This window comes from Camponotus floridanus, unplaced genomic scaffold (genome assembly GCF_003227725.1).
Source record: "Camponotus floridanus strain SB8 unplaced genomic scaffold, Cflo_v7.5 scaffold113, whole genome shotgun sequence".
In the NCBI taxonomy this organism is placed as follows: domain Eukaryota; kingdom Metazoa; phylum Arthropoda; class Insecta; order Hymenoptera; family Formicidae; genus Camponotus; species Camponotus floridanus.
This window is the reverse complement of record NW_020229230.1, coordinates 417033-444108: the sequence shown is the minus strand read 5'-3', so window position 1 is coordinate 444108 and position 27076 is coordinate 417033. Positions and strand designations below refer to the sequence as shown.

Below are 27076 nucleotides of genomic sequence, written 5' to 3'. Positions count from 1 at the left end.
TATTAAAATAATACTCTATTGTTGAAATTTAAAATTATTAAATTCTTCTAAGAAGATTATAAATTGTTGCGTATATACGAAACAATGAATGCGTTAGTTCAAGTATATAAGTTTTTATTTGACACTTACTTCTTTTCTGTGCATACATTTCTTATTCTAATATCGCGGAAAAAATGTATGGGAAAAATCTCACGATTTCTGCCTCGTCCCGATAATATAATCCTTGTATGAAAAACGGTGAAATGCTACGCAGAAAAAAAAGACATTCTTGTTTTGAAAATATATTTAGTTTTAAATGGAAATTTGGAAATGAGATTATGCGTTAATTACAGAAAAATATAATTGCTTGAATAGTTGAATGAAGCCATTTTATACAGTTCAATCAAGAAAAATATATTCTTACGATTTAAGATTTAATTTTCTTGAATGGAAAAGAAACAATGTGTAGATGGAAAATAACATTTTTAAATCGAAGATAATAATTTTCTTAAAGTATAATTAAATAATTATATATTTTTGAGGTGACAATTACATTATTAAAATAAGACTATAATATTGTTGAAAATTGAAATTATTAATTTCTCCTAGGAAGATTATAAATTGTTGCGTATATACGAAACGATGAATGCGTTACTTTAACTATATAAGTTTTGATTTGACACTTATTTTTTTTCTGTGCACAGGAATAAAGAATAACGACTTCTCTTTCCGTTCTGAAATATATATATATGTATTTATTAAACTTTATTTTTAAATATATATATCCAGCGAGCGCTATCTATTGTGCGAATCATAGAAAAGATAAATTGATTTCGAAAATGTTGCCTTTTGGCGAACATAATGCAACGGTTGCTCGACAGCTTATAAATAAACAATTTTGAGGTAAGGGAAGAAGAATCGTGAGTGTTCGAATGGAAGTATTCATTTAATTGCCTTCTCTTTTCTTTTTGCAACGCAGAAACTATACGAATGTCAAAATACTACTCTCGCGATATACCTCAGTCTATACAGTATTAATCTCTATCTACGTGATAACTATTCTTTTATTCTGGTCTTAAAAGTTGGTCTAGTTGCTTTTAAATTATATATAACTTCGCCAACCTCTCGATCGTGGATTCCACCTACTACTGACGCTTGTTACGTTTCTTGATACGATCGTGGACTCACGATCTAATATCGTTCGACAGACTCAATAATTTTACGAATACGCAAGATATTAAACGCGAATGACACACTTTACAAAGCAGACGATCGGTATTTATAATAGCTTATGAATCGCGTTACAGTTAATATATTTATATATAATAATATATATCTTTTTCTCTAATTCACAGGGCAGGGAAGTCTGCAAGAAAGGTTTATATTATAAACCACAATGATCATCGAACCAAGAACTTTCTCGAATAATATCACATTTTATGTCAGTGCCGACATCATTGAATTTCATTCCTGCTTAGAAACGAAATGCGTCTTTTAAAGACATGTATAATATAACAAAAGAAATGCATATAATACAATTAAATTAATTGATCGAGCGATCAGAGATTTACGAACGCGTAATATTTGTATACATACATATATATATATATATATATATATATATATATACGCAGGAAATAATAATTTCAAGCATCTAACGTAAGGACGGTAAAGGAATCCCTTGAATATGTGTTTAAAACACGAGTTCTCTATATCGAGAATATATCTTAACGATAATAATTACATCCCACACGTCACGCAATACAAGAAGAGCCGCGTATTAAATAAAGGATAGTCGTTATCCGTCCATATTAATCTTACATCATCTGTACGTTTTTATGAAGTAATTAATTTCCGCCAGATCGTTGTTACTTCGACGAGAGTGAAAGTGGCTAATACACGTTCTCCAGTTTTGTTCACGGCGCACACACGACGGAATATCGAAATAAAGTCTGACATTTTATGACTTTTGCGGAACGACACATACACACACAATGACCCAGAAACAAACTTTCGTCTCGGTTGCAAATTCTTGATCGAAGGTAAAGCTGTAGTCGATTTTTCGATTAAAGAGGAATTTGATTGTGCGAGGAGTTTAATTGGATTGGCATTTCTTCGAGCCCTCAATTATTATTACTTTAGCAATTACTGCCTCTAATTACTTGTTTCTAAACCGGAAATTCTCTTAAGTTAAACGCCACTTGAAATTACGTAAAGGATATCTGTGCCTTGTATCCCTCTTACAAAACTCGATTCGCCGAGAACTTTCAAGATTCAATCGCGCGTAATACGATATTAATATCCCGGAATTGGAGCGTCATTTTTTTTTTTCTAATAAACTTTGCGGAGCATCGCAGACTTCCGGATCACCCTGTATATGTAGTACACGTATCCCGTATTTGCGGATGTGGTAGAATCAAGAACCGCGACGGAGCAAGGCCGGTGGAGGCGTACATTGAAATTCATGGAAAATTTTTTCTTAGAAAATTCTCATGCACCCGGGCACTTAGCGATAATTAATTAACCCATTAAATAACGTGGACGTCACGCACGCTTTTTACGACCCGAGGCGCCCCGGACGTCATCTCTAAGCGCGATATATGTTTTATCGATTGGATTTTTCTCTCTTGTATACTTACAGTCTTACTATAGCCCGTCACATACATCGAAACTGCCCTAGAAGAGAAGGGAAATTAAAAAGTTTCACATGAGCGGTAAAATGTCATCAAGCCGCTCCGCGCGTTCACCCGCGATTCAGGAACAAAGAATTATACACTTTCACTCTCTCCTTCCTCTCGTACAATAATTACATAGAGTAAGGATGGTGCTGCGAGCACGCGAGACGCGATTTACTCAATGATACATACACTTTCGTACACATTGTATATTACTCTTACTCTTCTCCTGGAAACTTTCTTGTTAAACAGTCTTGAGACAGTCTCCGGAATCGTCAATACACAGTATTCTCACACGCATATACACACATACACACATGCATAAGTACACCCATGTACACATATCACGATTACATAATTTATATGTATAAATCACAATCGCAATTTTTGTCTCGTACGATTGCACTTAATAGTTACATATATATATTTATATATTGTACAGTGAAACCTCTGTATACATCGTATACGTTCACGAAGTGGCACCGTACTCGTAAGCATACAGGGTGTTTCAGACTACCCGTACCACCCATTTAAAAACTGGAGAAGTGGTTATTTCAAAAAAGTAAAAACATTTTCTTTATAAATCGGCTGCGCTCTATCGAATGATGATATTTTCAACTTCTGGTTCCGGCCGTAAATAGGCGATTCAGACCGGAAGTGCATTTTTTCTAATGGAATCCCTTATTTTTCATTGCATATTCTTGGAGATTATCTCGAGAGCTTTCCAAAACAATATGATAAATTATTTTTCCATGAAGTACTTTTTAAGATATGAGGCTTGAAATCATTCCTTAATTTTACATAAACCATAAAATATTCATTTTTCGATTATCTTACCTTAATACTTTTATGTACAAATTAATGAGAGGAATCAATTGGTGGAAAGAAAACATACAGTTGTTTTTAAGAAAAAATATGAAATTGTTAATTGCAAATTACATATTTTTTCTTAGAAACAACTCTGTGTTTTTTTTACACCAATTGATTCCTCTCATTATTGTGTACATAAAAGTATTAAGGTAAGATAATCGAAAAATGAATATTTTACAAGATATTTTATGGTTTATATAAAATTAAGAAATGATTTCAAGCCTCATAACTCGAAAAGTACTTCATGGAAAAATAATTTATTATAGTGTTTTGGAAAGCTCTCGAGATAAGCTACAAGAATATGCAATGAAAAATAGTAGGTTCCGTTTAAAAAAATGCACTTCCGGTCTGAATCGCCTATTTCCGGCCGGAACCAGAAGTTGAAAATATCACCATTCGATAGAGCGCACCCAATTTATAAAATAAATGTTTTTACTTTTTTCAAATAACCACTTCTCTAGTTTTTAAACGGGTGGTACGGGTGGTCTGAAACATCCTGTATTTTTTTCGCGTCTGTTCACAATGTACGATTCCCCCGGGGGAATCCGCCAAGGTTACTCTTAAACCAGGTATTTTCCCACCTTCTCTTTTCAAGTTTGCTTTAAATAAAATGTACATACAATTATATCCTTGTAATAAATTTGTACCCGCAATAACAAGGTTTGATCGATACGCGCTATGATAAACGACTATATAATAATAAGGAACGATAAAGAGAAGAAGAGAGAGAGAGAAAGAGAAAGAGAGAGAGAGAGAGAGAGAGAGAGAGAGAGAGAGAGAGAGAGAGAGAGAGAGAGAGAGAGAGAGAGAGAGAGAAAAGAAGGAAGGGGGAGATCAGTAGTTGCCACGTTGTTCGTTCCTACCGCATATCGTATATAAATTTCAAATAAACCTCGGTAAGGCAGTGCCAGCACGATGATACACATAAGGTGGGGGCGGCGGACCAGAGAACTGTCTTTGATGTTGATGAGGAAGTGACGACCGGTGCGGCTCGATGGTCCCACTCGACGGGGAGATGTGCGGCAGGAGGTGCGACGCCCCGTCACCGAGATCCAATTCCAGTTCCTGCTCCTCGATTAAATGCAAAGCGCCGAAGGAGGCCGTCGCCATCGCTACGTCCGGCATCACGCCCGACAACTGGCCATCGCTGCAGGAGTTGGCCTCTTGCTGCTGCGAATGAGAAATCAGACCCGTCTCTAGCATCTAATCAATTACATATTAATCAGTCGTTCATCTCGAAGAGAGTCTCCAACATTAGTATGACATTTCGTAAGAGTCTCGGTTGCGCCAGTTCAGCCGCTTGATTACAGTAATCTTCCTCTGTTGCCAAATTATAATCTCAGCCTGCGGTACACGAGGGGAAGGGGGATCTAATTAAGGAAGTTGCGGGGACCCAGGCGCATAATCGAGCCTAAAATGCGAGAGACTCTCGGCGCGATATTAGGGTGATGTATATACTGAGAAAAAAATCTGGTTGCATTAATTAGAATTCTGGTAGATTCAACCAGTATGTCTGTTGGAAAATGGACGAACCAGAATTCTTGTAGGAATTACCAGATGAATCTGATTAATTTCTTCCTGTTAAATTTATCAAATTTTCTGGTTAATAATACTAAACTCCCCAGCACCAAGTCATCTAAAATTTTGTCCATCTAATCTCAAAAGTCTGTTTAATATTCTGAATTCCAACAAGATTATTGGATAAATTTAATCCAGATTATTGAATAAATTATTTTAAATTCAGTTTGTTAGAAATTAAACTGATAAACAGTGATGCAAGAAGAGAATGCAGCTCAAACACACACAATCAGAAGAGCTAGCGTCCTCTTTCTGGCACTACTGCTCGTAAAAGAAAAAAAATATACTTTGGATTTAATGTTAATACTACAATGAGAAAAAAATCTGGTTGCACTAATTAGAATTCTGGTAGATTCAACCAGTATGTTTGTTGGAAAATGGATGAAGCAGAATTCTTGTAGGAATTACCAGATGAATCTGATTAATTTCTTCCTGTTAAATTTACCAAATTTTCTGGTTAATAATACTAAACTCCCCAGCACCAAGTCGTCTAAAATTTTGTCCATCTAATCTCAAAAGTCTGTTTAATATTCTGAATTCCAACAAGATTATTGGATAAATTTAATCCAGATTATTGAATAAATTATTTTAAATTCAGTTTGTTAGAAATTAAACTGATAAACAGTGATGCAAGAAGAGAATGCAGCTGAAACACACACAATCAGAGAGCTAGCGTCCTCTTTCTGGCACTACTGCTCGTAAGAGAAAAAAAATATACTTTGAATTTAATGTTAATACTAGTTCTTTATATACATTTCATGGCAAATATTGAATACGAGTTAAGTTAAAAAGCAAGCAAAGAAATTAATGCAACAAGAAATTTGATAGATCCAACCAGAAAATACTAATCAAATCCTTATAGTAAAATCTATTAAACGTTCTAGTTATAAAAAATCGAATCTTATCATGATAACTAAGAAATTCTTGTTTGATTTAACCAAAATGCCTTCAATCATATACGTCTTGTTGGTATAATCAAACGATTTTCCTCAGTGTACATATATATGTATAGAGCGTTAGGTAGATCGCCCCTTACCTCGGCCAGAAGTCTGCAGCTCTCTCCCTCGGTCACTATAGCTGGAAGTTCGTGTCTATGTGCGTAAGACGAAGTCGGCCGAGGAAATGTCATGTTCCTCCCGTAACACACCGGGGCGGTAGTTCTCACACGAATGCCCATGCCCGGCGAGTCAATGTCCTCTATATCTGTCATCCTCTGCTCGTTTTGCTCTTTCATACTGTAAGACGCTGTGTTCTGAAATCGATACACGGGCAATTTATCGCGCGCCGTCCGCTAAATGAAAGATGCATTAAAAGCCGGGAATAATATCGGCAGAAGAAAAAAAAAGAGAGAGAGAGAGAGAGAGAGAGAGAGAGAGAGAGAGAGAAAGAGAGAGAGAGAGAGAGAGAGGAGAGAGAGAAGAAGATGAAGGAATTGGAGCGGAGAGGTTTGTGGAACGTGCACGGTGCAGATATTGAATCCGGAGATTGTCTCGCCGCAATCTCAAGTGTCGAATAAAACGGGGCTAATAACATAAATGGGCGATGCGTAGCGCGATAAATAGAGTCGATTGACCGAGAGGACACGGGATTAGCGTAGGAGCGAATGATTGATGGAAATGAATCCCCATCATAAGAGAAAAAAAGAGAGACAGAGAGAGAGGAGGGAGAGAGAGGGGGGAGAGGGGGGAGAGAGAGGGAGAGAGAGAGAGAGAGAGGGAGAGGGAGGATTCTACCCTTCCGAAATAGAACGTGACCTAATTCACATGTGCTGCATGTAAAGGAATATAACATATATCTACATGTATATCTAATATATAGTGATCGAAGAGCAACGCTTTGCATACGTTATACGCAGCTAAATTAGCAAACATGGATGTGACATACATGCGTGATTATTTCACGCGCCTGGAATTCTCTTTCTCTCTCTCAAATATTTCCTTTTATTCATTAAAATCTCTCCATATTTAATTAATTCCCAAAAATTTTAATTAAGCTTAAGGATGTTTTGTATGTACAATCCCAGCAAAAAGTAGCTGAGAATCGATATTGACGAATATATCCATTTTTGGTATATTTTGAGTAAGAAATTGTGTGGAATATTACAATTTAATCTTGGCTACAGTGCAGAGATGTATTTTTTAAAATTTATTGCGTTTAATATTTATTGTGTTTTAATATTTATTTAATATTTATTTATAATATTTATTTGATATTTATTTAATATTTATTATAATATTTACTAAAATATTCCGAATTTTGTTAATCGAAATGATCAACTTTTGGCAGAGAATTTCGCCTTGTAACAGATACATGGGTAACTTCATTGAATTATATTTAATAGTTTTTAATCAGTTAGTACTTGTATAATATTATTTGACCAAATATTTTCTCTGTATCTAAACTTTTGCAAATTTTAAACAAATTCTGAATATTATTTCCACGTGTTTTTGTCATTTGAATCGACGTGGTTATACGTTTCCCATAAGAACATATGTTAATTCGGTGCAAATTAAAATCCTTATAACTTGTGAACGCTTTAGTAAATCGATTTAAAAATTGTATTAAAGATTCTAAACATATATAAGGACATTCTATACAATTCTCATTAAATTCTCAATATTTTGAAAATAGGTACAAAACATTCTTAAAATCATATAATTTCTTTTTAGTGTGTATAGGTAAAAATTCTCGTGACGAAGCACTCTTTTCGTTCAATTACATGTGATTCTTATTCAGTTTCTTTCTTCTCTTTTTTCCAATTAATCATCGCGTTCTTATGAATGACAAGTTTCCAAACAGGAAGATATTAAATTATTATATTATGTCATGTGAATCAAAATGTAAGCAAACAATGATATCAAATGCAGCGGAACTTTCTGCATTTATCTTCGTGATGTCATCTAAGATAATGTTTGTGTGTCAGTCTTATCGGAAAGGTACCGGCGGATTATTAGATAACTTATATAAATAATAAGAGTATTGTATACATATAAGTGTGTATATATAATAACATAGTAACAGATAATTTATAGATAATAACAGATAATTTATAGAAATTATGTAATTCGAAATTATATATTTCGTAAATTACCAGCAATAAAATTAGCAGAGTTCAAATATTCTTCTGAGAAGAAAATAATTATTTTAATAGTTTTGTTCAAGTAACATTAAATCTCTAAGAACTTATCTTTTAAAAAGAAATAAAAAACAGCACCAAGTTCACGCACTAATTATATTCAATATTATTGTAATGTCTACAAAAACAGTATAAAAAATTGCACCAATTAAGAATAAAAACTTGTACAAGTATAAATAGAAATTGAAAAACTCTTTCTGTTTTACAAAATAGTTGTTTTAATTTCCAAAAATAATAATATTAAAAAATTAATTTAAAATTTATTTAAAAATTGAGAACTAAAATTTAATATAAAACAAAAAAATTTTAATTAAAATACTTGGCGCTGTCAATTTTATTAGTATATTGTTCAGCTTATAAGTGTTATTAATTTCTAAATATAAATCAATATATATTAATTAAAGAAATTAAATAACTAAATTTAAAAGTTAGACTAATAATTAGAATTAATAATTAGAAATGTGCCAATTTTTTAAATATATATTTAATTAGAATATGTGCCAATTTTATTTGCAGAGCCAAGTTTTTTTAATTAAAATATTTTTACTTTTTTGTTTTATATTAATTTCCAGTTTTTAATTTTTTAATAAATTTTTAATTTTTTATTGTTATTATTTTTGGAAATTAAAACAACTATTTTGTATAACAGTTTTCAATTAAAATATTTCTATTTAAACTTTTTACAAATTTTTATTCTTAGTTGGCGCAGTTATTTTATGTCGCTATTTTTGTTGACATTACAACAGTTGGATACAATTAGTGCGTGAATTTGGAGCCCTTTTTTTATCTTTCTTTTTAAAAAGATAAATTTTTGGAGATTTTAACTTATAATAAAATAAACACATTTTAACTTATCACTACTCAAAATGCGATTAATTACACATGTCACTAATATCGCAAAGCTATCGCACACTATTTGAAACATATTTTTAACAATTGAAATTATTCATTAAAACAATAATTTTAGAATAATTCTCGAAGAATTCTCGATTCATTTTTTTGTAATGTTTAAAATTTTTAAATTTGCATTAAACAATTTTACAGATATTATTTCTTGTATTAAAGTTCAGATATTAAAAAATTAGAAATGTCATAAAACAAACGCATTTATTTCAAAAATAATTATTATATAAAATTTAAGTATAAAAAGGCCATTTAATTCTTCATAATAAAATTAACATAATTTAATAAAACATAAAATAGGTCTAAAGATGCAAGCCTAAAGGAAAAGTCAATAGAATAGTGCAAATAATGTATATACAAAGTAATAAAATAAGAATATTTTATTAGTCTTACAATAAGAAAAATAATTATTTTTGTAATCTTTAATAAGAAATATATTTATTTTTTATTCAAAAAATTTATTAAATATTTAAAACAAGATTTTAATTAATGTGTAAATAAATGAATTATTTTCATATTAATCATTTATAATCCATCGCGAGAACTTATGTAAATATTTGCTATTTGAAGTGCTTTTTCTCTTGTCCATCTCTGATTAGATATAACTTTCAATACTAATATTAACGATGCATTAAATTAAACTGATGTAAATATTTTAAGAAAGTACAATATCTAAATGAAAAAAAAATCTTTAATAATTTTTGTTTTATTTTTATAAATTATAATAGTTTAATAATTTATAAATTATAAATTATAAATAAAAAATATAATTTATAAATTATAATTTTAATGATAAAGTGTTTTATTACGAAAGAGAGAAAAATTAAAATTTTTAATGTAAAGAGATATTGTATAGTATATATTTATATATCGATATATTTTAATATCAGTATATATTTTATTCATATATTTTAATATATTTTATTCAATCTTAATGAGTTATTCAGAATCGAAGACATAAACAAAGTCGATTTCGATTAATCATAAATAATAATTTATTAGATGGATAATATAATTATCTTTATGAATCAGTCTTACATGAGTCATTAAAAAAAAAATAAATAATATGGCGCATACTGCGAATTGCAAATGACGTGATTCTTTTTTATATCACCCAAGTGATATGAGAAAACACAAAAAACGTAGCAATTATTAAAATAATTATCAAAAATCTGCAATACGTATATATAATTTTCACACATTATAATTATCATCACACGTGCATAATGATAATGCACTATCTACACAAAAAAACGTAAACATATAAGTTGACGTATATTAATACCACGTGTTAATATGTACAGTTTTAAACCGTATATGTTCCGCATTTGCAAATATGTATAAAAGAATCCTTTATACTTTCTCTCTAGATTATAAAAAATTCACTTACATTAAAAATTTATTCAACATAAAAAATAATTGAATTATTTCTTTATATTAAATTCTAGAAACATATAAATGTTCCTTGTAATTCATATTAATATGTATTATTTACAACACAATAATAAATATTGTGGGTACAATACGAGAAAAATTATATTAATTAATATTTTAGCATAACTTCCATCTTTCCAATAACCTTTTTGTATAATGAAAAATACTGTTGCATTTCTCTTGCTGTTTGAAAATTAAATCTGGTTTATTTACATTGTAGAATTTTTATTATTTTTTGGATGAAAGAATATAATTTCAACAATTCCATATTTATAACATTTGTTTTTGTCGCATCTTGTTACAGCCAAGCTGCAGTGATGCAATATGCTGCATGTATTTAATAATATATATCTACATTTATTCATGCATAATGCTATACAGCATTATAACAGATTGCATGCATTTCATCCGATTGACAGCATTGCAATGTCGTTTCACATGATTCATTCGCTTGTCACCCCGATGCGATACTACGTTTATTATCATCGTGTAACCTTGTTGAATGTGTGAAATAAAATATTGCTGGATTATTTTTGGTAAAATAAATTCTTATTGACTCTGTAAAGAAATTCTATGAGAAAAAGTTGCGATATTAAAATAAAATAAAAATATAATGTATATATTGAATATATTTTATTTTCTCTTCTCAAAGAAAATTTTGTTAACTTGTATATATTAAGTAAAAAATTTTTGTTTTATTATTATAATACTACGTAAAGCATATTAGTTTAATTTAACGTTTCGTGAACGATGTGACAACAATAGCTCTATATTTATTTTCTCTATCCCAAAATCACTCAAAAAATTAAGAGATTAATAGTAAGTTAAAAGGGATGAAGAAAAATTTGTTCTAATAATATAATGAATTTCTGCTTTCGAAGAACTTTTATTTTTGTCAAAACAAAAGAATAAAAAGAAATCAAATATTTAATATTTTAATACTAATATTTCAATATTTCATTTACATTTGCATTATAATATCATTTATATTATATTTTATTTATATTTTAAAATTTAAATATTTGTTATTTTAATACTAATATTTTAATCCATATTTTTGCAGTTTAAACGTCACACAAAATGTCGTAAAACAAACGCACGTGCTGACATTGAGAAATCTCAATACCATGATTATTCAAAGTCGCGATTTCCCTGACAAGAAGAATACTTCCGAGGACTCGTTTGCATCTCATTGAAATGAGATGAAGTACGCTTTCGCAGCGCTCACATATCGTTATTTTATCGATATTCCCGCGTCTCTCTCGTACTCTTGCGTCTAATTCGATGTCGCATTAGAAGACGCAGATAACAGACGGGCAGCTGAAAAAGGGGGAGAAATAGGAGGCAAAGTCAAACAGAGCGACGAGAACCTCGCAACGTCAGTCGCGCGAATTACGTTGTGCAAAACCAGCGCGATGCATCGCGGTGCATAAAGGTTGAAAAAAAAGAATAGTTTGACGTCGTCGTGTTTGTCTCGAATCACGCGCACAATCATTTCGCCTACGTGTCACGTCGATCGCCGCTTCCTTCGTAAACGCGCTTCCGATTCAATCTATATCATTAAGGTAAACTCCAACTAAGAGTAAGATACGTAAAAAAAAAATATTCTCATTAAAAGAAATATAGACGCACGAGTGAATTAAACGCAATGTTCTGCCAATTAAAAACCGTTGATAATTGGCGCGTGATACGATCGATAAGAAATAATCAGGAGAGAAGAATTTAATTTTTTACATTCTCGCTACAAAAATGCTTCAAGTAAATAATATTCGATTAATATATGGTACATAAATTCTATTCCAAAAAATTTACTTCAAAAAATATTTTAAATAAATAAGCCTAAAAAAAAGATAATAAATAAAAAGCTGAATAAATAAATAAGATAATAAATAAATAAGCCCGATACTTATTTGCGAAATTAAAAAAAAAATTTACCATTTTCAAAATTGAATTTACATCTAAATCAATTGATGAATTAATATAAAATATAAATAAAAAATTACAACGCTGCTATTAAAACGAATTTGTCAAAAATACAGAATATTAATTATAGTTATAAGAGTAATTCATGAGTTTTCTCTTTTCCAAATATATCTATCGTTTACAACTGATCACAAAATTTAAAGAGTGATGCCAAGGCTTGCTAAAAAGAGATGACCTCACTAACAAATTTCAATGGCCAAGATTCTCTTCGCGCACTGTTTGTGATCCGTATATACAACATTTATATAACTAAATTACGATAACATCTTTTAAAAACACCAATCACTCTTTCATTTAAAATTTCTGTTTTTAAGCAAGGTTATTAATAATTATAATTATAATTTATCTAAAATTCAGTAAACTATGTTCTAAAATATTTATATTTTACATCAACCTCTCTTTTATTTAAAATTTCTGTTTTTAAGCAAGATTATTGAAAATTCCTGTGCAGTTCCCAATTTATTAATTTAATGTACTAATTATAATTTGCCTTAAATACGGTAAATTATATTCTAAGATATTTATTTTTTATAACATACAAATTTATATCCAATATTCTTTTTCATTTTTGAAAACGTATTGAATATAAATATGTATGCTAAAAGATAAATATGTTAGAATATAGTTTACCGAATTTAAAGCAAATTACAATTGCTACATTAATATAAATTGCAACATAAACTGCACAGAAAATTTTAAGTCTACATTTTTAAGTCTACATTTTAAGTCTACATTTCTCAAGCATCTTCGTGACGAGTCGAAATACCTAATAACGTGTTATTTGAGATAAACGCTTTAAATGACAGTTGCATAACGCGCAAAAATAGAAATGTTTTGTTAATGTTTCTTTTTTTCATTATCACTACATTATCTCGAATAATGATTAAAAATATACATTTATACACTTAAGTTTATCTTATTATTTAAATGTACACTTAAGTTTATCTTATTATTTATTTGCATTTACGTTACATGAATGCTAATAGTATTGTTTGAAAATCGGACGGATAAGTTATCGAAATGGGAGAAACTAGAATAATAAGAACTGATAACAGCAATAATAATTGAACATATGCAATTTTAATATAACTTTAAATTTCAAAATTCGTTCTTGTGTGAATATTATAGAATGTAAATATTGTAAGCGTAAGAGAAACATAGGTCGAAATCGAAAGGATATGGCAGGGATTCTTAGACTCGGCGAAAAGAGGCCGAATTATGGCGAAAGTAGGAAATTAAGAATGTTTTGTACCTATTTTCAAAATATTGAAAATTTAATGAAAATTGTACAGAATGTCCTTACATATGTTTAGAATTTTCAGTACAATTTTTAAATCGATTCACTAAAGCGTTGAAAAGTTATAAGGATTTTAATTTGCACCGAATTAACATGTGTTCTTATGGAAAACGTATAACCACGTCGATTTAAATGACAAAAACACATGGAAATAATATTCAGAATTTGTTGAAAATTTGCAAAAATTTAGATACAAAGGAAATATTTGGTCAAATAGTATTATACAAGTACTAACTGATTAAAAAGATATTAACTATAATTCAATGAAGTTAGCCATGCATCTGTCACAAAATGAAATTTTCTGCCAAAAGTGAATCATTTCGATTAACAAAATTCGGAATATTTCTGTAAAAACACAATAAATATTAAAAAATACTGCACTAGCTAAGATCAAATTGTAATATTCTACACAATTTCTTACTTAAAATACACCAAAAGTGGATATTCGTCAATATTGATTTTCAGCTACTTTTTGCTGGGATTATACATACAAAACATCCTTAATTCGCTGAAAAGAGGATGAAGGCAATGACTAGGAAAATTTTGGAAATGATAGAAATGGAAAGGAGAGAGTCGCGATAGAGCTGAGTTAAGCTTGAGATGTGAAAAGAATAATATCTTATGTGTGTAAGATTAAGGGTCCTATCTTATAATCTAGGACGCGAATTAAGAGAGTGTAAAATTGAGAGCAGTTGAATCTTTAAATATATATATTCTTATATACGTTACATATTCTTCTTTATTTTATATTTCTATATTTTCACCTAGCTTACAATATTATATTTATTGTGCTCGACAAAAAATTAAATCCGCCTATAATTTTGCTGCTTAATTGTTTTTAGAAAATATAATGTATTATTGTAACAAATGTTTAACAATATTCCCGGTTTAAGTTGATCTCTATTTTAAGATATAATAAGATATCTTATCTGTGTATGTATTTGACATAAAAATTCAACCTTCATCTAATTTTATTACGTCAAACAAGCTATTTATCATTACAAGCTTCTTTGTGTTACGGCCATTATCTACATAATGAATTCGAAATCCACATTGAATACGAATGTGCTTTAATTTTGAGCAAGCTTAATATTGATTAAATACTGTTACAAGCATTTGTTTAAATGTCACATACCGAAAATTTTTCATCCAAGCTCACAAATGTAATTCAAGATTCTTAAAGCTACTAGATATAAACTAACACAAGTGATATTTATTTTGCTGTATGAAATTACAGTACAATTTCCAAGTCCGTGAGGAGAAATTAACATATTATCAATGGTACCAACGAGATATTAAGCATTCCAAACGCTTAAACGCACATCTGCAAGTTCTCAACTCGTATATGTCAAACTTGCTATATGTGTGGTTGCAGAGATCGTGTTTCGCATGCACAAGTCCTTCTCAGATACGATTTGAATTAATTCGCGACATCTGCTTATTGTTACGGCTACCATTGTATCATTTCGATCGCATAATCATTCATACACGTGTAATGGTGATGCAATAAGGAAATCGATTAAAGGAATTATTAAATCATTCAAAATCAAATTATATAATCACGAGGAAAATTATGATACAAAATATCGATAAGGATAATCGATAAGGATAATCCGAGTAGATGGTATTAATTTATTAATATCATCAAAAAAATGCATGATAATTTCTATCGCTTCTTCCTTAACAAATAGTCTTTAATTATCTGGTGACGTATACAGATCAGTTCTATGCGTCAAAAATGATTGTCGGAGGAAATATTATGTTATCTTATCGTAATTAGAATTCTTAGAATTTTAATTTATAGAGAAAAATACTTAACAATAAATATCGAAAAGAGATTGCGAAAGCAAAATTGTTATTGTCGTCGCTAAGAATAAATCGATTTTAAATTGGTTCGTAAAAAGGAGGCACATAAGTAAAAGAAAGTGTGAGAACGAGATCTGGGACGTCCTGTGAGGTAACAGTTATGCATTGAAGCAAGGATTACAGATTAAGTAACACTACGCCTAATGTCCGTTAATATGTGGTTTTTATGGATGAGAACCTGAAATGCGCGTAATCAACGCAAAATAGTTTCCGCGTTTAAGAATTTGTATTTGCATAAGCATGGAACAGAGGTGTGATTGAGCTTAGTAAGGCATTATCATTGCAAATGTGACGTACATTTATATCATTAATCAATTTACTATTTTTTATTATTTTATTATTAATTTTTTATTATTGATTATTATCGATTTGTACAAAAAAAGTTGTTCTGAACATTTTCCGTGTGATTTATTTAATTTTCCTGTAGACTACATTTATCTTCGAGTAACTTGTTGTCATCGTTAAAGCAAACCGATGTAAATGTTAAGAGGGATTCACATAGTGTCTTTTTCCAATTAGTTCTTTTTTTATAAATATAATAACAAAACAAGGAAATAAAATTTCCAGTTAATTTTTTTTATAAATAATAAAACGAGGAAAAATATCTTAGTGGTGTGATAATTAACTAGGAACATGCATTGAATTAACATTAATTATCGCAATTAGAACTGTAGATTATGAATGTCTCTGATAACCTCTCTCTCAATATATCTTTATTATTTTAATTGAATAAAGAAATGTTTATTATTTTAATTGAATTGAGAAAGTATCTTGTATAGAAAAACATATTTAAAAAATGTGTTTAAAAATATATTTAAAAAATATATTTAAAATATATTTAAAAAGTTAAATAATTATTTTAATAATAATTTTAAAATTATTTATATACTTTAACGAGATATATCAATCATTTATAGATCACACCATTAATTAATCTCTCGCAGAAATTTTTGCCTTTATTATATCACAAAAATGATTTATCTGGCGAAGTATCAATACATTAAAAAAAACAAAGTAAAAAATATTAATGCAATACCGAAAAAAATATCAATACAATCTAAACATTTGTGTTCACAATGATTTCGAAAATAAAATTTTATTGTATTTATTTTATTTAAAAATAATTATTTTATTTAGAAATTATATTATTTACAAGTAAAACACATTTTATTTCTAAATAAAATAATTTTAAAATAGAATAATTATTATCTGAATAATAAATATAATTTTCTGAATAAAATAAGTACAATAAAATTTTATTTAAAAGTAAAATTTATTAAAAAGCAAAAGTAAAATATTACGTTCGTATGCTCAATGTCGTCGTGGAATCATTCGAGCAATTATACAAGACGTTAGGGTTAAGTGAGTGCACATGACTAACAATAGATTACACAATGACTGTTAACGTTTAACAATTATATTACACTATATATACTAGATACACTATAAATACACAAATATATAGTATAAAATAATAGTTAAAAGGTATTATTATCGAAGGAAAAATGAAAATCTTTTAGAAAAAGAAAAAAAAGAACATTAGCCATATAATAAATATCAGCCTTGCAGACTTGATGAATTCGAATGACCGTGACATTAATAAAGCTGCAAGAGACCATTAATTGTAAAAATTCGCGCGATTTAGAAATAATTTAATTATTCACAAACGGACTAATTAATTTTATTTTTTGCAACATTTATCTTAACAGTTCAAATTTATTATAAAAATGTACTATATAAATAGATTGTGCATTGTTTATTAAACTACGTTTACTGGATTAATAAAGTCAGAAAGACTCTGCGTTTTTATCGTTGCACGATTGTATCCATGTAAGTGCAAATAATGACACACACATTCGTTCCTCTTCTTCAGAAACTGCACATCGAGGTGCCACGTCATTCATTCTCAAAATCAGGTCATTATAACTCGTTCTGCTTTTTTATTCTTATACTTTGAGACTTTTTGTGAATATTACTCGCCGTTACACTTTATAATTTATTTAACGCGTAATTGACCGAATGACGATAAGAAAAATATTTATCTATAACATAAATTTACATGAATTGTCGAATGACGGTTTCAACCGACGTTCTCTCTCTCTCTCTCTCTCCATGATATATAAAATAGTACGACGCTTTACAATGACAGTTAATACTGGATACGCGAGCGAACGTTAGCGAATGAAAAATATATATATGTCATATCGGAGATAGAGTTACGAGTGTTAAGTCAATTGTGCCACGTAATGGTAAAGTGAGATTTTTTTTTAAATGAATTGGCATTACAAATATATCTATGCTCGCAATATTTTTTAAGCTTTAAAATTCAAAATATAAGTGACTTGTACAATCTCTTTAGGAATTGGTAAAATTTATTAAAAAGAAAAATAAAACAAGAAAATTTTATTAAACGTATGTCCGAAAATTAAAAAAGCTTTAGAGGAAAATATATTTAGCTTTTTAATTTAATAAATTAATAATCCTTTTTATATAATCACACATCAAAATCTGCTTTTCGTAAATATTCAAAATTACGATCGTTTATTTGAACGCAAATTTTAATAGGATTCTCCAATAATTTTTATTTGAAAAGTTAAGAAAGCCATTTTACGAATAAATATAAAATGTAAAATTTACGAAAAATATTGATTTAAAACTAACGTTAAATTCAAATCGAAACCAAAGTTAAAGTATCAAAAGCTTGTTTTGGTTCAAATTCGAATCAAAACAAACTGAAATGATACTTGAAGTCAGAATAATCCATGATCTATAACAATACATATTTCTTCCGTTAGCATATTGATAGAATAAAAATATCATCCTCTAAAGGTAATTAAAATACTAATTATTAAAAATTTTAATTTTCGGATACGCGTTATTTATTAATATTTTTTAATTTTTCATTCCATGAGTTCTATAAATTCTAAAATACAATTCTCCTTATATTTATAGCTGACATTTTATATAATTTGGAATAATTTCCGTTTTTAAATTAAATTTAAACAATCCAATTAAAAAGTTCCATTAAAAAGTTTTATTAATGTAATATATTTAGGATTAAAGAATTTTAGAAATATCAAATTTGTAAATAAATAATAAAATTATGTAACTAATCTTTTTAAATAAATTTTTGTTTAATGGAAATCAATTTTGCAGCTCAACTAGAATTCGGAGATATTGAGATAGTGATAAAAAAAAGACCAATTTGTGCCAAAGAAGACTACAGTTTCCACGTAAAATGTATATCGATTATTTTATATGATATGTGTATACAATCTCTTGACATATATAATAATCTCGACATCTTAATTTTTCTGAAATGATCGCTGATATATGAAATTTTCTTAGGAAAACGCAATCGTCGGTCAACATGCTGCCTGTTAAAAATCTGGACGCACTGCTAATGCAAACGTACGGTCTGGATTTTCAAATACACAATGTGGAGTGGAAGCACCTAACAGATCCGGGAGAAAACTTCGGCAGTCAAATATTAGCCATTACTGTCAACGCCGAACAAAATAGCAAAAAAAGAACCTTAAATATAGTTGTCAAACTACCACCGAGATCTCAGTACCTGCTAGATTTGTTCGATAGTCCGGCAACTTTCAAGAAGGAACTGGAATTCTACAGCACCGTAGCGCCGGAATTTTTGAAGCTACAAAACGAAAGTGGGATCCCTGAAGAAGCTATAAGCGTAATCACACCGCAATTCTTAGGCGGCAGATTAGGCTTACGAGATCCGCAGTGTTTCGATGAGCAAGCCGCGATCATCTTAGAAAATTTAAAAGACGAAAATTACACGACGCAAGATCGCATTCTCGGTCTAGACAAAGTACACATGGATTTTGCGATCATTCACTTAGCCAAATTGCATGCCATCACGATCGGCCTGAAGCTCAAGAAGTCCGATTTCTTCGAAAATGCAATACTACCCGTTCTCCAATATGCTGTAAACGAGGATGCGCAAAATGGTGTAACGGGTATGATACAGAAGGCGCACAACGATTACAAAAGCATGAAAGAGGCGGAACCTTATCTGGACATGATCGAGAAGACGCTCGAGTACGCGTCACGAGTGACTGTAACGCCGAAAGAACCGTGGACGACATTGGTACACAATGATTTCTGGGTGAACAATATGATGTTTAAATACGATGAGTCGAACAAGCTGATCAATATGAAAATTGTGGACTTTCAATTGACGGTCTACAATTATGGCGTGCACGATCTCATATTCTTCCTCATATCGAGCGCCCGGAAAGATGTGCTCGACAAACATCTCGACGACATGATTGATTTGTATTACGACTCCTTCATCGAGTGTTTAGAATCGCTAAACGTCAACACGAACATATTTCCTAAAAACGAATTTATAGAGCAATTACATCAGTGCGCTCCCATCAAGTTCCAGCAGTGTATTATGATGGTGCAGGTAATCCAAGCGGCGCGTGGCTCCGTTACAGAAACGACTAATACGGCGGACAAAGATGTTTTCAAAGGTGGCATCAATGATGAGAATTACAAACAAAAAATGCTCCACATTTTGTCTGTATTCGAGCGGAAGGGATGGCTTGTAAAATGATTAAAAGCGAGAGACTACTTGTCAAAAATTAGTCCTTTGAGAAAAGAAAATAGTTTCGCGTTTGCCAAAAATAAAATAATTATCGCCAAATAATATAATGATAGTAGAAAAAATGTACGATTGTATTTATAAAAATTATATATAAATATAGATAAGATTTTTTAAGACAATATTAGAATATATTAAGGACCAAAGTTAGGCAGAGACAATCAATATTTCGCTAAGTCAATAGTTGCTAAGATGATATATAAATATTACATGAATAAATAATACACGATAATAAATAATACACGAAAAGTGCAATTTATCTATTACGTTGTATGTTAAAAACATGATCATTATTTACTATATTTTGCTCTGACGTAGAAGTAGAGAGCTCGATCGAGTGTGTAAATATTGTAAATTATGAAATAATACTTCATAATAATTATATACACGATTATTAAATGATTATATAGAATATGTATAATAAAGTAGCAAATGTTTACAATTTTTCAATTAATACAATTCATAATTAAATTTAAAATATATGTAACTGTTTTTTTTTCCCCAAAAATATTACGCGATTTATTAGCAAGATTATTATTATTATAAATTATTATAAATTACCTAAAATTAGCAGTAAAGTAAAAACGGTAAATACTCACCTCCAGAAGATCGGCCACAGTATCAGGTAAATTGAATTCTCTGACAACACGTAGTCGTACTTGCCGATTGATTTCATGTCGCGAAGAAAGTGGCAAGCTTATGGCCCGCTGACAACTCGGCGATTGCTTGAGTTTCTGTTCCCGTTTTAGCATTGCAGCCATTGTTGCAGAATCTGGCACTACAATCAATCATTTTTTTTATTTTTTATTAATCATCAATTAAATCCAAATCATTATTTTGTCTTTTATCGATTCTCTTATTTATATATATATATATATATATATATATATATATATATATATATATATATACAGGGTGTTTCAGACCACCCGTATCACCCATTTAAAAACTAGGGAAGTGGTTATTTCAAAAAAGTAAATACATTTTCTTTATAAATCGGGTGCGCTCTATCGAATGGTGATATTTTCAATTTCTGGTTCCGGCCGGAAATAGACGATTCAGACCGGAAGTGCATTTTTTAAAATGGAACCCCCTATTTTTCATTGCATATTCTTGTAGCTTATCTCGAGAGCTTTCCAAAACACTAATAAATTATTTTTCCATGAAGTACTTTTCAAGTTATGAGGCTTGAAATCATTTCTTAATTTTACATAAACCATAAAATATCTTGTAAAATATATAAATGAGATAATAAATGAGAGGAATCAATTGGTGTAAAGAAAACATACAGTTGCTTTTAAGAAAAAATATGAAATTGTTAATTGCAAATTACATATTTTTCTTAGAAACAACTGCATGTTTTCTTTACACTAATTGATTTCTCTTATTATTTTGTACATAAAAGTATTAAGGTAAGATAATCGAAAAATGAATATTTTACAAGATATTTTATGGTTTATGTAAAATTAAGAAATGATTTCAAGCCTCATAACTCGAAAAGTACTTCATAGAATTCCGGTCTGACTCGCCTATTTCCGGCCGGAACCAGAAGTTGAAAATATCACCATTCGATAGAGCGCACTTGATTTATGAAGAAAATGTTTTTACTTTTTTGAAATAATCACTTCTCTAGTTTCTAAATGGGTGGTACGAGTGGTCTGAAACTCCCTATATACTCTATTCAATATTAAAGATATCATTAAAATGTTTATTTTCTTATATGACTTATATATCAGCACAAAGTTAAGTTTTCAAGATTGGATTTAATATCAAAGTTTTTATAATATGTTATCTTTAGATTTTTGAAACATAATAATGTAATAGCATAATAACTAAATGTCGTACCTGGAAACGCTGCAGCAAGAACATCAACACCAGCGGTACCCATTGCTCGTGGTTTCTCCTCCACCATGTACAGCGCATCCGGTATATCCGCCACGTATCGCGGCCTTCGTAATCTCACTAAATCAGCTTCTTGGACCATCTGTTCTTCCACCAAGGACTAAGCCAATAAATATAATTCAGCATCGATAAATGTGTTTCTAAAAATTTAAAAAGTATCAGCATTACCTTGATCTCTTCATAATACGGCATGAATAGCCTTGGTCTCACGAAAAATCCGTTCTTTTTTCCGCCTCTTATCCAAGCATTCACCCGTAAATTGTCCCTTTCATCTCCTATCATGTGACTCGGCGGAGTTGAAACTAATCCTCTCCTAATAGCCTGAGATTATCAAATGTAATGTAAGTATACGTGTAATTTTTGTAGTTAAAATATTTTGCATAAAAAAAAATAATATACCTGTGCTAATGCTTCGCTATTTGGCGGCAATATATGATCTATTCTGACAAGCGGCAAAAGTTCGCTTAGTATCTCCCGTAATTCGATGTCGCTGAGATCTCTTTTCTTAATACCCTTTCTGGTCACGGAGTGCACGGTATGGCTAAGTAAATTAGGCTCCCGATCCTCCATTCGACGTACTAATTCGTGTTCGCCCCATTTGAGCACTGCCTGCAGTACTTCAAGTTCGCTCGCTTGTAAAAAATGACTCTGTAATACATTCGCTAAATGGGCATGATCTAATTGATGGAGAATCGAGGACGAAGCGATCGGCTGAAATTCTTCTCTCAAGTAATGTAATGCTTGTCTGTGCACCCATGCTGATCCGTGAGGTTGACTGCCCCACCTGTACATATAACACAATTTTTTTCTATGTAACAAACTTCCAATATTCGCAGAAAATCAGTTAATAATAAAAAAGACCTACTTAAGAACAGTCGGTAGCGATTCCAAAGTGAGATATTCCAAAATAAGATCCTCGCAACCTTGCGATAATATATCAAGCTCAAGAAATCGACCAATCTGATATAATTCCATCGCTTCTTCCAAGGGGCTCGGTCGCATTCGACCTGTATGTGTTAGAGCTTGAACCTATAAATTTTAAACAAGAGCATTAGTAACGTATAAAAATAAAGCACAAAATATTTTCATGCCTATTAACATTTTTACCTCTCCCAAGCTACCGGCACTGTTTCCGCAACCACTTCCTCGCAATATTAATGATAAGTCGACGGTATCTAGATACACAGCGTGTAACAAGACCCTGGCGTATCGTTTAGGTATTACACTTTCATCCAACACTATTCTAGTAGGTATATGGAGCGCCCTTTCTGTATGATCCTCGCCCGATCTGGTCCGTCTTTGTATTAAATTTCTAAAGAAAGGAGATCTCGCGGAGAGTATCGCTTTGTGACATGGCAGCTCTAATTTGGGGCGAAATCCATACTCCGAACTTCCGCTATCCGGTCTTTGATAATCGCTGTCCGAGGTGAATACGAGAGCGGCATCTGCATAATCACCAGTATCCAGCAAATATCTGAGATCATGCTCCAATGGATTTGGAGTTCCAAATTCGTCGCCGAGTCGCCGGAGTAGATTCGCTTCCAATGTTGCATCGTGCGGACAAATGTCACCAGTGTAAAGATACCGTAATAACGCTGAGAACATTTGCACTTCGAGATGCGGAGTCCTTAACTCCAAACATATCCTAGCACCATATCCTGCAATTTTTAACGAAATATATTTAGCAATGTCTTAAATAATATTACACTTTATATCAAACAGTAAAAAATTTACTATAAAATGAGAAATCTTATTTTCAGAAAGATTTTAAATTACAACACATATTATTATTAGATACATACCAGGACAACCCGCCAATAGATCCCTAAAGTATGGGCATCTGGCAGAAAGTACGGCTCTGTGAACGGGAAAGCACGCTCCTCTATATACAAGATCCACATCCGAACAATGTTTGTAATCATATAACATTGACAAGTCTTGCTTGAAAGTTGCAGCTGGTGGTCTAGCTAGTTCAGCTTGAACATGAAGATCTTTCAATGCAGCTAATGCCTCATACTCCTCAAGCAGAGCTGTTGCCTCCAGGTGACTCCATGTGGACACTAAATCTCTAATAATTCTACCGTGATCGCACGCTTTAGAAGAGCGGCGTCTCCTAATAAATTTCTTGCGTAATGTTGCAAATCCTGTCATCTTCTTCTTTTTTTCTCTATACATGAATAAACAACTATAGGAAATTTGATGTGCGATCACATTTGTAACTTTCATCTTTGAATAATTCTCCCTCCCTGTTTACGCATTTATTTGAATTCGAAGTATAATATTATAAATTACATATTTCTTTATATATATATATATATATATATATATATATATATATATATGTTTTTTTTCAATATCTCTTTACGTTTATTTCAGATCTTTCTTAAGATAATTATAAATCAAAATTATATAGATATAATATAAAATGTAAACAAAATAAAACATTTCAGTTATTTCGAATGATAGCATTGGAATTACATGAACATTATAATTACATTTATTTAAAGAACACTAGCAGTGAATGGCAGTGAATTAAATATTGATTTGATATTGTAAAAAATATTAATAATGTACCTAACTGCAATGCCATGTTGCTCTGGACTACTTGACGCTGAGAGTCTGGCTGCTTGGACCGAATCTCCACCTACGTTGGTGATGCTTGATGATGCAGAAGCACCCATTCTATGTGTCATGTGAGAGGCATCTCCACGCTGTCTTCTCATAAACCAGGAATCCCTTTTATCGGTACTATCTATACTTCTTATGCGTCTGCGTTGTAACACACACGGTGTCAAAATACGAAGTACATTCATTGCTCACCCAGACGATAGCCTAAAATAAATCAATAGCAATTAATTCAATAATAATCTAATAATAAATTAATAGAGTAGGGCATACTTGCTGCAAAATTAAAACATTCAATCTACATTTTATAATATAATTCTAAAAATATATTATAATCAAATTGATTCAAGATTTAATGCACAAGCAAGTAATTTATATAATATATAATATACCAAGTAAATAATAATCTTTTTGTCTCATTCTTAATTATGTAACTATCTGTATTTGTCTTTTCTTTTAATTTCACGAAATTATATATTACCTAATCATCAATTTTGAAATATGTAAAATTATTATTATTACATTTTTATCTTATTTTCCAAATGTATCAGATTATTCAAATAATTCAACAGACCAACTTATTTGGAGCAAAAATTCAGATCATATTAAAAATAAGCACAGGCACTCAAATATGTAATAAAAATTATATGTAATAAAATATGTAATAAAAATTGCTCAAACCAATTTGAATGTATATATATTGCTTGTGAAAATAATTAACACTCCGACGTGTTTGCGCGAAAACACGTTTAAGTGCGTACACAGAGAAAAATGTATACTGTATTCAAGTAAATATTATTTATTTTAAGTATATCGTAAGTTTGTATATCCGCAAATATATCATAAGTTCACCATAAGCATTAAATTTAATTGAATATATTCTGAATTTTAGTGAGCGCAGTATTTTAGTCAAGAATATTAAATTAAAACAAAAATTTGCTTACTACAAGAGTTGACGTAAAATAAGTTTGATTTTTCCTTGATACAACTTTACAATATTCTTAAAGAGAAAATAAATTCTTCTTTTGAGTACACGATAATGAGATTTTCTTGTGATGAGTATATTTTCAGATTATCATCAAGAATATATTCTTTGTTGAGGAAAACTATTACTTAAAAAACGAAAAATAAACTGAGCAATCGCTTTTCTTGGCAGTAGAATAATAATTTTCTCTGTGTAAACGGGTCTTTAAATTAAGATCGAGCAATGGAGTGGATAACATATTGATAATGCATCGCATGGCAACAGATTTCCTCCGAAGGGCCATCACCATCCAGACCCAACGAAAGGGAAAAAAAGCTTGAGGAGAGTCTCCGCGGAAAGGAGAAAGATACAGGGCAGGCATGTGACATGAACGAGACGCTGGTGAACGCGGGATACACGCGCAAAACATCGCCATCGCTGCACTCGACGAAACGAGACCCAGGGCGGGGAGGGTGGGAAGCAAGGAACGCTCGGCGTCATCATTACCTGGGTCTCCGGGACTGGTGCTCCTCGTATCCATATTATTTGCGATCACACGCGACACTCGGCCGTACGAAAAACTGCCATGACGGACGACGATCATCATCACAAAGCACGACGGCCATGTTTATAACTTGCGCGAGCGAACGTATCCCGTTTGCGTGCGTATCGTGTGTATCGTGCGTGTGGTAAATAAAAGCGAAGCGAGAGTCAAGCGTGGCGCCCTCCTTCCGAAGGCGCGGGATTCGAGAGCTCGAATCGCCAACGAATCGATTGCGACACAACGTCACGCGACGAACGCTCACGTTGTCAAACGTCAACGCGCGTGACGTCACGTGGCGTTGACGTTTGACCGGCCGCGAGCGCCGAGCGATTCGCCTCGAAAGAATTGCTCGCGATTGATCGTAGCGGACGATTAATTCACGATCATTTATTCACGACGGCGTCGAAATTTCTGTGTATTTATATCTGACATTCTTTGGAGAGAATAGGTGTTTTAAAAAAATGTTTCGCGGTAGAGATACATTTTAGGCACTATTCGTAGCAGTGCATTCAATCAAATCAATGCGCAGCTTCTTGCACTGTGACGTCACGGGATTAATTCATGGCAGGTAATTATCCTCGTGTCGATCGTGAAAATGTCTCTTTAGAAAAAAACGCGCGAAAGATCTCTTGATTTATTTTCTTTGCATTTTTTTTAAAGTTAAATAAAATCAGTTTAATTTATATTTTA

The 27076-nt window shown here is 31.0% G+C and overlaps 2 protein-coding genes across 7 annotated transcripts; one reads left to right on the top strand and one right to left on the bottom strand.

The window, feature by feature from the left end:
• Positions 1–4285: 4285 nt before the first annotated feature.
• LOC105249298 (BTB/POZ domain-containing protein 7) lies at positions 4286–26575 on the bottom strand. 4 transcript variants are annotated; one of them, XM_025414738.1, is made up of 11 exons: positions 26350–26575; positions 24828–25085; positions 24056–24438; positions 23361–23911; positions 23119–23282; positions 22653–23037; positions 22422–22574; positions 22197–22353; positions 20951–21129; positions 6139–6354; positions 4286–4691 (listed from the first exon to the last, which is right to left on the bottom strand). In XM_025414738.1, exons 2-11 carry the CDS (start codon positions 25064–25066, stop codon positions 4407–4409), a joined length of 2712 nt encoding a protein of 903 aa, XP_025270523.1. In that variant the 5' UTR covers positions 25067–25085; positions 26350–26575; the 3' UTR covers positions 4286–4406. The 4 variants fall into 4 exon arrangements, with proteins under 4 accessions (XP_025270523.1, XP_025270534.1, XP_025270522.1 ...); XM_025414749.1 differs by having other exon boundaries at positions 4286–4694; positions 22197–22335; positions 26350–26574; XM_025414737.1 differs by having other exon boundaries at positions 4287–4694; positions 26350–26573.
• Positions 11940–20432, top strand: LOC105249293. 3 transcript variants are annotated; one of them, XM_011254634.3, is made up of 3 exons: positions 11940–12140; positions 18878–18961; positions 19070–20423. In XM_011254634.3, coding segments are annotated over exons 2-3 (1236 nt in total). In that variant the 5' UTR covers positions 11940–12140; positions 18878–18959; the 3' UTR covers positions 20304–20423. The 3 variants fall into 3 exon arrangements, with proteins under 3 accessions (XP_011252936.1, XP_011252937.1, XP_025270553.1); XM_011254635.3 differs by lacking the exon at positions 11940–12140 and adding an exon at positions 17859–17970; XM_025414768.1 differs by lacking the exon at positions 11940–12140 and having other exon boundaries at positions 18909–18961; positions 19070–20432.
• Positions 26576–27076: the final 501 nt, after the last annotated feature.

Excerpts from the sequence above, each read along its gene's own strand:
- LOC105249298 (XM_025414737.1), bottom strand. The coding sequence starts at position 25,066 with ATGAATGTACTTCGTATTTTGACACCGTGTGTGTTACAACGCAGACGC. Across the intron at positions 24,439-24,827 it reads CAACATGGCATTGCAGTTAG|TTGTTTATTCATGTATAGAG; the intron begins GTACATTATTAA and ends AATTTCCTATAG. Across the intron at positions 21,130-22,196 it reads TCTTGCTGCAGCGTTTCCAG|TGCCAGATTCTGCAACAATG; the intron begins GTACGACATTTA and ends GATTGATTGTAG.